We start from the raw sequence: 13,763 nt of genomic DNA on the forward strand, positions 1-13,763 counted from the left end.
GAGACTTTAAGGAACACCTAATCATCTACTGAAAATTTTAAGTCCCTTCGCCTCACATCTGTGTAAGACTTCTGGTGACCCTGAGCCATTTTCAAACACTCTTGTATTAACTTAACTTTCTCTATAACCTGGTAACCCAAATCTGATCTTAACAACTCTGCTTCACCAACTTCGAATCAACCAATTGGTGATCTACACCTTTGCTTAAAAGGGTTTCCAACAGTGTTATCCTAATACTAGCATGGTAGTTATTTTTGTAAGTAAACTCAATAAGAGGCAGGTGGTCATCCCAATTACCATTGAAATCAAGGACATGTGGTTACTGAACTGAATGAATACATGACTACTAAACTGCTGAGATACTAAATTGAATGTCTATTGAACTGACTGAAGACTGGCTGACTGAATACTGAGCTAACTGAATACTGGATTAGCTGAATACTGAGCTGGCATGAATACGTGAGTACTGGACTGATACCTGAGTACTAAGCTGACATAAATATCTGAGTATTGAACTAACATGAATATCATAACATGAGATCTGAATAGCGTATCTGTCTGACCATTTGTTTGAGGATGAAAAGCTGTGCTAAGGTTCACCTCCGTACCCAAATCCTTTCTGAAAGGATTTTCAGAAGTTCGTTGTGAACTGAGCACCAAAATCTAAAATAATGTACACTAGGTTCCCATAAAAATCCAGAAAATTTCATTAACATATGACTTGGCATAATCTTCTTGTTCAATCTGTGGTCTTAACTGGCAAGAAGTGCGCTGACTTCGTAAGTCTGTCCACAATAACCGAAATTAAATCATGCCTCCTAGCTGAACGAGGTAGACGTAATACAACGCCCATATTGATCATTTCCCATTTCCAGACAGGAATATCAACATTCTGAGCCAAGCCACCAGGCCTATGGTGTTCGACTTTCACCTGCTGACAATTCGGGCACTTAGCTACAAAATCTGCCACATTCGTCTTTATATTGTTCCATCAGTAAATCTCCTTGAGATCATGATACATCTTAGTGGAACCTGGGTAAATGGAATACCTGGAATTGTGAGCTTCTGACATAATTCGCTCTATGAGTCCATCAACATCTGGAACGCGTAATCTGCCTCGATATCTCAAGGTACCATTATCTCCCTCCTGTTCAAAAGCTAAGGCTTTCTATTCGTGAATCCCCTCTTTCATCTGCAGTAAGTAGGAATCACCAAACTGCTTCTCTCTAACTTAAATGACCAAGAAGGAATGCCATGTCCTGGGCAATAACTCCACCCACTTCGGAGTCTGAAAGTCGAATTCCTAGCTTGGAGAAGTAGTGAAATTCTTTCACCTTAGTTCTCTTGTCTGCCTAAATCATGAGTTGTACTTCCCATACTTGTTTTTTTTTTTTTTGAGATACTTCCTAAAATACTCATAGTACGGTTGTACGCTAAGTCTTTTACGAGCACCTTAGAGATTAGAGTCTTGTGCAATGGCACTACCTTTATGACACATAACTGGGCATGATCTCATAGCTTTTCTGTGATCGCCTAATCGATAGTAATTGAACTTGACACGATTCGTTCGACGATCAGTCTACTCACTTCGGGTTTCCTCTAAGATGAGGCATATTCCTCATGGAGACTATCTCATTATGCCAACTTAACTGAACTGAGGTTCTTCATATCTCATACTAACCATTCGGGTCTTCAATTATCTCGCTGGACTTACTAGCGATTTATGCATCTCCCCCTTAGACCAAGGCTAACATCTTATACTTATAAATTCTTCTCTTCTGATGGGATTGCAATTAACATTCCTTATCTTCTGTAATTTCTTTGTACTCTACAACACTGACGATTTTTTTTTGACTCACATCTGAGCAATTTCTCATGGGGAAAAACTAAATTTACTTACATGAACAGGTTGCTACTGTATTCGTAACTGGCATACTCCATCTTAACGACTTAACTCTGCTCACACTGTAAATATTAGAACAACCCCCTTTTGACAACTCTTAAAGGCTATTCTTCTGTAGTTTGCTCTTTTACGACTTAGCTGATTTCTTCTTCCACTAATCACTCTACTCTGAACTTAACTTAAGCCCTTGGTTTCTAACACACATTCGGATGTATCCAAACTGCCACTCACTCAAGGTGTTCATCTAAATAGGAAATCAAATTATATTTCTCAAGGTCAGCCGTACTCGTAACTTAGTCAAATCTTATCATTACTGTTGACATGGCTTTTCCAGACATATTACGAACTTATATCTTATTCTCCTTCTATTTCTAGGAAAAATTTGGCAGAGTTTCCTCTGTATTTCTTACTATCCCAAAACCTGCACGCAGGAAATACCAACAATGCCTCACAAGGCCAACATATATACATATATCATATCATATCATATCGTAGCCACACATGGCTCCCAATTTCGACAACAATATAAAAATGATGAACTTACCTCATATGTCCAACTCAAACTGTACCTGTTACACTTTCCTGTTTATTTTCCCTTTCAATCTTTAACTGCAAATGGAGTGGGTCCTGATGACCTCCGGTAGAAAACTGTCTACCACCACTCCCTTGAGATTCTCCATGATTTACCTTTTTCCTGTTGTATTCCATTCTCCTTTCTCAAGAACATCATTATCATTCAACATACCATTTATTCCACTACACCTCTTCTCGGGCAACTTACATTGTATTCCACTTTCAATAGCACTTGAAGTCTCATTTGTTACCAGTAAGTACTGCACAATTGTACCCCATATGGGTAAACATCCTTACTTGGACCTTGAATTTTCTGTTCATCTTCTGCGCATTCGAAACTTACGTAATTCGATAGGAAGAGAAGTTTCTTATTGCTCTAAGCTTCATGGCACGATCTAGAGTAGAAACAAATGAGACAATCCTGAATGTCTTGGTGGTCAAATGTTTATATGTGTGGCGCGCACACACATATAAAAGTGACCCCACTGGACACGGTTTCATAGACTCCCTAAGACACTTGAACCTAGGCTTTGATACCAAGCTTTGTCACGCCGCGAACCATGACCTGGACGTAACACGGCACTCGGTGCCTGACTGCATGTGACCGAGCGAACCACATGGCTTGCTGAACTATCATGAGGCATACGTGAGCGGAATTATAATGTGAATGCATGATGAACTTTTATAAAATATGGTAAGTCATAATACTTAATACAATACTTGTTTAAACATGAGTGAGCCAAAATGGCTATACGACTCCGAATGTCTAACATAACATAACTGACTTGTCTAGTCTATGAAACCTCTATCATGAGTCTGACTGGAAAACATACTTACTGGGACAAGGCCCCCAACATACCTTTAGATGCATAATTAATCATAAGATAAAAGTTGACTAAACCCCGAATGAGATGGGGCTCACCAATAAGCTGATACGAATGTCGTCCTACTGAGCAGATGTGTCGTCCTGCATATCAGTACCTGCATCGTGAAATGCAGGCCCCCGGGCAATAAAAAGAGGACGTCAGCACATTGAATGTACTGGTATGTAAAGCAACCGAGAGAAACAACATGATAAGAACTGAAACTGAAAACTTGGACATGAACATGTGCATGAGCATGAGTATATATATATTTATAACATGAGTAAAACATGATAAGTAGGGAGAGCATTTCATAAACCGACGTATCATATCATATCATATCACCACGTGGATACGTGGAGTCTGGTACCTCGCCGGACCAGCAGAGCCCTCATACCTTGCCAGAGTATAAGGTAGTAATTTACCACGTGGGTACGTGGAGTCTGGTACCTCGCCGGACCAGCAGAGCCCTCAAACCTTGCCTGAGTATAAGGTAGTAAGGTACCTGATGGATCCATTCAGTGTAAAATTAAGGTATCGTCCTATCTGGGCGGAGCGATCATTGTCCTACGGTGGCTCCGTAGTTTCAGGCTATCTGAGCCTTCTCGGTAATTTGTGCAACTCCCAAAAACATGAACATAATATATTTGGCTAAGAAGCCCATGACTTTCGTGAATTTACTTGTACTTGTCTTGAAATCATGATTTCACGAAATAACTTGTAAACATGGTTTCATGAAATAGCTTGTAAACATGGTTTCATGAAATAATCTTGTAAACATGGTTTCATGAAATAACTTGTAAAATAGTTTCATAAGATGACTTGTCATAGTCTTGCAAACATGTTCTTGATTCATGAGTAATACAATAGTTCATAATCATATATTTGTAGTTGACTTGAAAACATGTTTATAACTTGCAAAATAACTCATGCAGTTTCATATGAACATAATGAGAACACATGAGCAAGAATTCATGATTCATGGATTAAGCTAGGATCCCTAATGTCCGTAATGGAAGATTAGGAATACAATAACGAACATAGATACGGAATTCATGTACATACATACATAATTACGGGCTACCAATATGTTGGGTTTAATGCCCTAGGATTTGAACTTCATAGATTTTACGAAACAGATCATGGAGAAGAACGTAGAGATTTCCCACATGTGGATGGAAGTTCTACATACCTTAACTTACCGCTTTTGAGCGTATCACAATGTCCTTCAATCCCTTCAACTTCAATCTATAGCAATACAAGCCATAGGGATTTTATATTAGCAACAATATCCATGTTTTGTTCATCTAAGCATTTTATCAAACACTTAGTGGGCATGAAGCTCTATAACCCTCATTAATGGTGTTTTCTTCACCCAATCCACATTCTATTACTCCTAGATAATTCTACCATCTCAATTAGATGTAATTAACATCATTCTTCATCAACCATATGAATACAACAATCCCAAGTCAACAATCCAACAACTCTAGCATAGTTCATATAATTCTCTTTATCAAACCCAATTATTATTCTCCCAAGAATTCATCAATTCACAACCATAAATGATTAGGGAGTAGAAAAATTATCTTTCAAGAGTAGTAATCACGAAATCAACACCCCCAAGTTCGATCCTTAGCTTAGAATGACGGCAACAACTTGTACTACACTTTATCTTTCACGAGCTTCGGGATTCGGGGCCTTAAACTTGGTTGATTTTCTACTTTCTCTCTCTAATTTCCCTTCTCTCTCACTTCCTCTCTCTAAAATCTGAAGTTGTGGGAAAAAATGGGGCTGCTAGGGTTACATTTCCCTTATATACTAAGGGGAAATGGGTTGACCCAACTTGAAAATGGGTTGGGACCTTTCTGTCTTAAAACGTCCATATCTCCCTATCTCGATGTCTCCTGTGAACCCACAACCTATGGTTGAAAAGGTATTTCAATTATATACAACTTTCGTTCTTTGAGTTTTCCCAAATTCCCAAGTTATGATAGGGTTATGGCCTCCCGAAGTCAGGTGACCCGAAACGTACATACGGACCAAGATACCGTCACTGTTACGGTCCCGTAACACGAGGTACGGACCGTAACTTGGTACCGTACCTTGGTGAAAATTTCCAGTGAGGTTCTGGAAATTTTCGGGACGTTACGGTCCACTGTTACGGCCCGTAACACGTGTTACGGTCCGTAACGTCACCGTTACGCTGGCAGAATTTCCAGCGAATAGGCTTCAGTAAAATCGGCATAACTCTTTGCACAGATGTCCGTTTGACCCCCGTAAGATACCGTTGGAAATATATTTCAAAGGGCTACAACTTTCATCAAGGAAGTTTTCTCAAATTCCCAACGGATTTTCATGAAATTTGACTGGAAGGCAGAAGTATAAAAAACTTAACCGATTCTATAGGATTTCAAGTGCCTTACTATTAGCCATATTGAGACGATCATATCTCCTTGCTCCGATCTCTGATTCGCTTGGTCCTTATATCGTTAGAAAGGTATTTCTACGTACTACAACTTCATTGATAGTACCTTCCAAAATTCCAAACTGATCAAGGAGTTATTGCTGCCCGAACTAGGCCTATCAACCATTTTCGCAAAACGTTCAAACCTTCAATGTTTCCACTAGGACTCTAATAATATGAGCTTAAACTTAGTTCCAAGATGCGGGGTGTTACAGTTTGTCCGTAAATCTCATAGCTGCTATAATGAGGTGTTGTTATGTATATTTACTGACATTTGATGTTTATATTTCATTTAGTTGTTATAAGCAAAAATGTGTAAACGATTATTTTCTGTAGTTTTTATGTTACATAAACGAAAACAATGTGACTTTTAAATTCTCAATTGATTTTCACATTTCATTAATTAAAAATTGAAAAGACTAATAAATTACTAACAAATCTATAACTAATTTAATAAAGAGTGTACCGGTATAATGAATGGTACTGCCGGTATAAGTAAATGCTATTATAGAGAAGTAAAAAATAACATGAAAAATCGATTTTGAAGGAAATCAGGCCGTTATAGTGAAATGTTATTATAACGAATGACAATTATATAGAGGTTTGATCGTATATTTTTTTAACGAGGGAGATTCAATTAAATATTCGCTACTATTATTTTTAGCAATAAAAGAGGTATAAAAAAACAAAAGGGAAAAAGAAATTGAGGGATAACTGAGAAGAGAAGGAAAAAGTGAATCCTAACGAGGACGATAAAAAGTAACAGCACCATTTTTAAATTTGCCCAAATGATCTGCGTTTTTGAAATTTGATTTTGTAATTAATTACAAATATTACATTAATTAAATAATTCCCTGAAAATTTAAAAAAGCAAACTAATAACTTACTTTTAATAAGAAGAATTTGACAGAAATATGTAAAATTGGCCCTTCTAAAATATTATTTCAGAATAAAAAATACAAATAATCGCTACAAAATTATTTTCTTTTATTTAAAGTAACTAAGGATATTAAATCATTTGCTCCCGCTGTCTCCCTCAGGGGTCGTTTGGTTTAAGGTATAAATTGGGTTATCCCAACACTAATTTTTATATCATGTTTGGTATAAGATATAAATTAGTGCTAGAATAAATTTATACCTTGTACCAAACATGATATAAAAATTAGTGCTGGGATAACCCAGCTTATACCTTCTTAACCAACTTATACTAGGATTATTTTATACCATCTTTTAGATGGTATAAAATAATCTCAATAGATGGATTAAATTAGTCCCGGGATTATAATTCCCGGACTAATGAGTCCTTAAACCAACCGACCCCTTAAATCTTACATAGGGCTGGGAAAAAAGAGAGAGAGTGAACTTTTTTTTGCACGGATTCTCCCTCTTTTGGGGTGGTCTTTAATTTTTACCCCTCAAATTAGTGGTCTTTAATTTTTGTCTTTTACTTAATACATCAAGATTATGGGTTCGAACCCCAGCTTAATAAAAAAAAAAGAATTTCATAAGACAAAGGTTTAAATTCGCAAGACATAATTTTGAGGCGTAAGGCAAAATTCTATCTTAAGGTAGAGTTTGAAATTTTACCCGAAGTATGTAAAATTTTATCTTGTAATTTTTTTTAATTTTTGACTGAGCTAAAATTTAAATTCAAAATTAGTGAAGGACAAAAATGAAAGACCACCTATTTGAGGGGCAAAAATTAAAGACCCTCCAGCGAATTGCCCGAGAATGAAACACATATTCCTGGACAATGGTCGTCGATATCTGTGTCACTAGTCAGTCGAGTAATAAATTAAAGCATAAATTCCAACTCCACAAAAGAGCAAGAGTCATAGTGGAATTAGCAACGGCTGAGATTTTGCATGAATCCCACTACAAACGGTTGATATCTTGTCCATTTTGCATGTTTGACACATGTACATAAATCGGCCCCACAAATATTGCCACTTCAGACCAGGCCCTCTAAAAATACCAGTCGCATTGAAAATTGGACCATGCATGTATGCAGCTTCAGCATGGCGGAAGAGGAGAAAAACAAGAATACTACCGATACACCGGAGAAGAAAATCCACGGCGGCGATAAGTTTTCCGGTGCCGGAACTGATGCATGCACAATGCAGAATTTGGCTAGAGGGAGTTCCTATGATGGAAAGGATAGTTTTTATGAAAAGCTTAACAAGTTGAACGAGTCCTCTGGACTTAGTCTTGTGTGAGGCTTCTTACATTTTCTCCTAACAATGCGTAAATAGTTACTCCGTTATATATACATCATGAAGTATTCATGCAATTATTATTAGTTTGCTATTACTTCTTGTTGTCTCCTCTGCTTTAGTTTTCTTACTATCATGTTGTTATTACTCCTTGTGTTTTCATAATTGTTGTGTTTCTGCTTTACTTGAGTCGAGGATTTATCAGAAACATTCTATGTACCTTCCAAGGTAGGGTAAGGTCTGCGTACACTCTACACTTTCCAAATCCACTTTGTTGCTGGATTACACTGGCTATGTTGTTGTTGAAGTATTCATGCAAATTGTCAGCCAAGGGTATTTGGACATGCTAAAAATCTAAATTCTAAGAATCACATTTGCAACATCAATGAAAATTTAATGATCCTTTTTTCATTTCTCTGCACTTGGAAGCCACATGCAATTTCAAATTCATCATCCAGTGAAAAAGGTTTGATTGTCAAAGTGCATAATGCTCATGACTAGCTAGCAAGCTCTGTTGGCCTCTTGCATTATCCAGTGTAAAAATATGAAATGCTTTTGAGAGGAAAGTATAAATTTTGTTGTAGTTTTGGAGCTGTTGACCTTATTTTGACTTCAAATTGGGGTATTTGCAGTACTATGTAAATTAATTTTAGTGGATTGCATATTGAAAATTCTGAACGCTGGTTGAGACAGTGAAATTTCTCCTGAGGAAGGTTATTTCTATATATGCAGCTTTAACTTAAGACAAACAACCTTGGATTTGCATCTTTTCTATGAAGAAGTCACTAAAAGAGGTGGATTTAATCAGGTATTCTCCGCCCACCATGGCTCAACGATTCAGCTTTCTTGTTGTGTAGTAACTTGTAGTTTATATCAATACCAACAACATATGTTATTTTCCCCACATTATCTGGTTGAGTGAATTGGTGGTCTTTACTTATTGAACTTCTATATCTTCTGAAGCATGAAGAATGTTTTCACTGTCTGAAAGAACTGGAATTTTCCGGAAAATACAATTGATTTTGCTGGACTACAGTCTATGATATTAGTATCCACGTGCAACTTAACATGGGTATTTGTTCTATGTACCTTTTCTTTTCCATCAGCAACATAGTGACCTTCATGTTTTGTATTTTGAGTGCTTACATATTTTCATGTAAAACTTATCCAATAAAAAAAAAAAAAAAAGGGAAGTTCTACAAAGGTAAATATATGAGGAGGTTATTGTCCTAGTCTAGTTGATACTGTATGATCTCATTAGCCAATTCGGTGTATTTCTTGTGCAATGTCATTTGAAAAATAACCTCAAAGTTGCGTGAGATAAAAGGGCATATCATCACTTCTTTTTTTGTTGTCATATCCTAAGATGATTCATGACTTGGTATTCTTAGACCTACGGAATAACCAGGAACATGTTGAAGAATGAGTTGAAATCATTCACAAACTGTTTTGATGGATATAGTTCTCTGAACTGCACAGCAGAGTAAGTCCACAAATAGTAGGCAGATGGAGAAAATATGCTGTAGTCAATAGTCACTTATGATTCAACCTTATCTAAATTAGTCACTTAAGATTTGTGTGTTTCTGATATCTAATTGCTCTATACCGCAGTTTCTCATATCTGATAAGTTGATAAGTAGTTGCTGTTTATGAGATGGTTAAGGGGACAACAGGCAACATATTGAAACCACTGAAATGAGTACCAAATACTTGTTCTTCATCCTTTAGAAGGATCTTTTCTTCTATGACATAAGCTTATTCACTCACTGTATCATATTTCATTCAGCAAATAAGTGTGTTCGAGAGATATAGAGAAATATAACGAATAATTAACATGGTTCCACTATCAATTAAGTCTCTGATCATAAGAGTTTCTAAAATGATGGAAATGAAATGAAGCCCCTACTAGCACTGAATGTGGAAATGCATATGATTTTCCCACTATTAGTATGAGTTCTCTTGATTTGCAATATTTAGGTCACGAAGGATGCTAAGTGGGGTGAAGTTACTTGTACATTGCATGTGAACAGCAATATCACGATGTTTCCGACTCAACTTCAGAAGGTGTACGAAATTCTTCTTCTTCAATTTGAGCAACTTTATTACTATCGAAGTCGAGAAAAAGGAACCATGCAACCACCTAGTCAGGTTTCTGGTGCTGCTAGGCTAGAACCAGCAAAAGGTAACTTTCTTGTTGAAAGTCTGGAGGTTTATGGTCGCTAGAGACTAGAAGTTGAACTTTTTAATCCCCTAGTTTGTGTGTGTGGTTTTCCATCAATTCTTTTGTGGACGATTTATAATCTTTCTTTAGGTTCTGGAGATAGGTCAGATGACTCCGCGGGGAAGAGAAAATTTTGTGATTGGTCATCTCCTGTAGTAGCTTTGCGCTCTGATAATAGGGGCGGTCCAGTAGAAAAAAGGAAGTGCAAGAGTGATACTTGCCTAGTTTCAACAGGTTTGTTTTTCTTCTTTATCACAGAGACTTACTGTTCTTTAAGGTTCCAAATTCTTCACCTCAGAATGTCACTTTTTAAGTCACTATATTAAACCATCAATGGACGCAATCATGCTTTATGTCCTATGAAACTGGGGATGGACCTAAGTTGGTGCAGTTGTAGAGAGTAACATCATGAAATTGCTATTTTTGTGGTCCAAGTGACTGTGTGAAACAGAATGGGTAGATTTCTAATTATGTAAATGATAAGAATATGTATCTACCAGACTTTCATACACTTGTCTAGATAAAAAAAAAAAAAAAAAAAAAAAGAAAGAAAGAAAGAAAGAGAGGGAGAGAGAGACTTGTTGTACAAAGAATATGATTATCTTCTATTTTACCTTGCTGGTCTCACAAAGCTGTTTACCTTTTCCCTAAGGGAAGTCTTTTTGAACAACTTTTTCATTTCTGAAATCTTCAAAACTTGTAAAAATACTCAAAACCAAGAAGTATCCTGCCGTGGATTTTTCTTTGATGATCTTTTCCAATGTGGAGGCACTTCCCCAACAAACCAAAAGCTTACTTTAGCTACTCCGCTATCACTCTTGATCTTCTCTTTGGTTGCATATGATGATTTAAGTGCCAAAGATTTATTGGTGTATACGACATGTATGAATTCCCTTGTGGAGAAATGTTTAAGCCAAAAAGAAAACAGAAAATAGAGAAATGAAGGGGAAAGAGAGGGGATGGATGAAAAGCGCGACATACATGGCATCAAGATTAATCTTTGCAGCAATACAGAGTAGGAGATTTTTTTAACCTTTTCCATAAAAAGAACAAGAATATAGTAAAAGATTTGATTTGCTTCCATTCAGAAGGCATCAATAACCTTCAAAGACATGTTCTATCCTTGGCATGTCCATTCGGATGCGTGCTATTTGTTTGGAGATAAGTTTCTCTTCATGCAATTACTTTGAAGAGTCATGAATTGATATTAGTCCTTGCAGTGTCATAAAGTTACAAGCCTGTCCAACTAAGACCCAAAATTGAGTTTGTTTCCTCCAGGCGACTTCATATTTTCTTAGGTCAAGACTGAAGTGGATCATAAATTTTTCTTTCAGTAGGGCCAGAAGCACTAAAATCTCAGATTTCATCAATCAACACGTATCTGAAGAAAGACCCCGGTGCTCCAGTAAGAACAAGGACTTCATATCAGATATACCTCAAGTTGGAATGTGAAAGACTAAAGAAAGTACTTGGGGAGAGTTCTGGTGCTAAGAAAATAAGAGATATGGCCATTAATTCCTGGAGGACTCTGTCTGAAAATGACAAAGAGGTACGGAAAATGCCAGCAGCTTTAAAATGATATGAATCACCTCCTAAATCTCTTTATCATTATTTGGCCTTTTATGTATTCTATGTATCTATTAAGCATTCATGTTTCTTTCTTATGTTTTAACAAACATAAATTTGAATTGCTCCATATAACAAGTGGGAAGTAATACTTATCTCCTTGTTCATCGTTTCCTTCTAACTTTTGCAGCCTTATATTGAAGCAAGTAAGCTGGACAAGGAAAGATATAACAGAGAAATGGCTGCTTATAATCAGCATAAGAACAAGGAAACTGCAAAAGATCAAAACTTGCACAGGGGTTTGTCCCCTAGTATGGTCAACTTCGGTGCACCATCAGGAATAGATAATGGGTATTATGTGTCACCGCAAGCTGATACTGGAAGCAACATTGTCCCTGATGCATCCTTTATGGAGTCCACAGTACAAATAACGAAGAATGGTAAGCCAAGTGACCCCATATTTCAGATGGATTGGGGTTATTTAGCCTAGTTGAGGCAAAATTTCAGTTGCTAGCAGGTCTTGATTAGGGCGCCTTACTGCTTAGTAGTTTTTAGAAGGTATGTATAGAAAGTATGTCATAAACTTAGCATGGTGTTTTGAAGATGTATATAGCTTTTAGTCTTTTGAAATTAGCATGTCAAGAAGCAGCATTTCTAGGTTCTAGAGGTACGCACAGGAAAAATGCAGCTCGCTGCCTGCAAATTTTGTAAAAGGGTCCATGTGCTCTTCTGGTTATGGGAAGTTTCCACAAGTTTTGTATATGCAAATATGCAATACTCACTTTCGCATCAACAAGTAATGTATAAACTTTATATAAGCAATTTACATTGGCAGGAATCTGTTTCCACTACTTTCTTGTTTGTATGTCATTACGGTTATCCAGGATTAATAAACTTTGTAAATATTTGGTAATAATTTATTAAACTATGAAACGGGCCATACAACTAGCTTGTATGCATATTTGCCTTCGATTATTCGTCATTTTTAAGAACAGATAATCACATACATAGTAGTATTCAGCACACCTCATTATAACACAGAATGACTAAAACATTTCATGTCACTGAAATACTAATTAGAACACCACAGGCCTGATGGCCAAACACATAACATAATGGTATTAGGCACTCCTCAAGATGTATGTAAGGTGAAACCCTTAAGGAACAAACCAGAACAAGTGTTGCTCCACATACATTTTTACTGTAAAACGTGTATGTGTATATAAGGAACATCTGATTTATTCATCTACTTGGAATGAGGGCAGTTTTCGTAATTGAAGCTGCGATGAGTCTTGCTGGATGAACCAGAAGGATTACCATAAGCTTTGTAATTGTCGTCGTTATTCTAGCATCACTTTTGTTATTTCAATAGCATCAGCTCCTTGCAGCACTGGTTTTTGATCTGCAATGTTCTTTGCCTCAAGATGCTTTGCAGCTTCTATTTGTGCTTCTGGTATAGGTGCAATGCTTTCCTCCAGAAAATATGCAGCATTTATTTATGCTTCTGGTACAGGTGCAATACTTTACTCCAGAAAATATGCAGTAGCATTTTCTTGTGCTTCTGGTACAGGTGCAATGCTTTACCTTTTGCCATCGGATTCAAAGCATAGCAGTGATGTTCTAAGAAACACTAATAAAGCCACACTGCAGTCTTCATTGGTTGGTCTGTAATGTCCTTACCCTTTTGAAGAATTTAAGCTGATGGTAATATTGGAGAGCAAGAAAGAGACTTTTATAGAGGAGATTATGGTGTTAATCTATCTTAAGTGGAAGGGGATGGCTATTATAGTTGGGTGCTAGCACTAGTAGGTGATAGGCTTAATGGCTCCCCCTGTTGTATGTGGATTTTGTAGAATTTAACGAAAACAGGCGGTATCAATCCTTGGTAATTTATATAGTTTTCCATTGATTGTGTTCCAATATTAGGATTCTGTTGACAAAGTTTGCACTGAGTTAG

At 36.8% G+C, this 13,763-nt stretch overlaps 1 protein-coding gene across 2 annotated transcripts; it reads left to right on the forward strand.

Annotated features, from left to right (window-relative positions):
- Nucleotides 1-7,780: 7,780 nt before the first annotated feature.
- Nucleotides 7,781-12,574, forward strand: LOC132598457 (putative high mobility group B protein 11). Of its 2 annotated transcripts, none has more exons than XM_060311328.1 (6): nt 7,781-8,018; nt 8,752-8,827; nt 9,997-10,201; nt 10,331-10,474; nt 11,578-11,789; nt 11,997-12,574. In XM_060311328.1, exons 1-6 carry the CDS (start codon nt 7,804-7,806, stop codon nt 12,294-12,296), a joined length of 1,152 nt encoding a protein of 383 aa, XP_060167311.1. In that variant the 5' UTR covers nt 7,781-7,803; the 3' UTR covers nt 12,297-12,574. The 2 variants fall into 2 exon arrangements, with proteins under 2 accessions (XP_060167311.1, XP_060167310.1); XM_060311327.1 differs by having other exon boundaries at nt 7,786-8,018; nt 11,575-11,789.
- The last annotated feature ends 1,189 nt before the right edge of the window (nt 12,575-13,763 follow it).

Source organism: Lycium barbarum, chromosome 6, assembly GCF_019175385.1.
Source record: "Lycium barbarum isolate Lr01 chromosome 6, ASM1917538v2, whole genome shotgun sequence".
NCBI classification, from domain to species: domain Eukaryota; kingdom Viridiplantae; phylum Streptophyta; class Magnoliopsida; order Solanales; family Solanaceae; genus Lycium; species Lycium barbarum.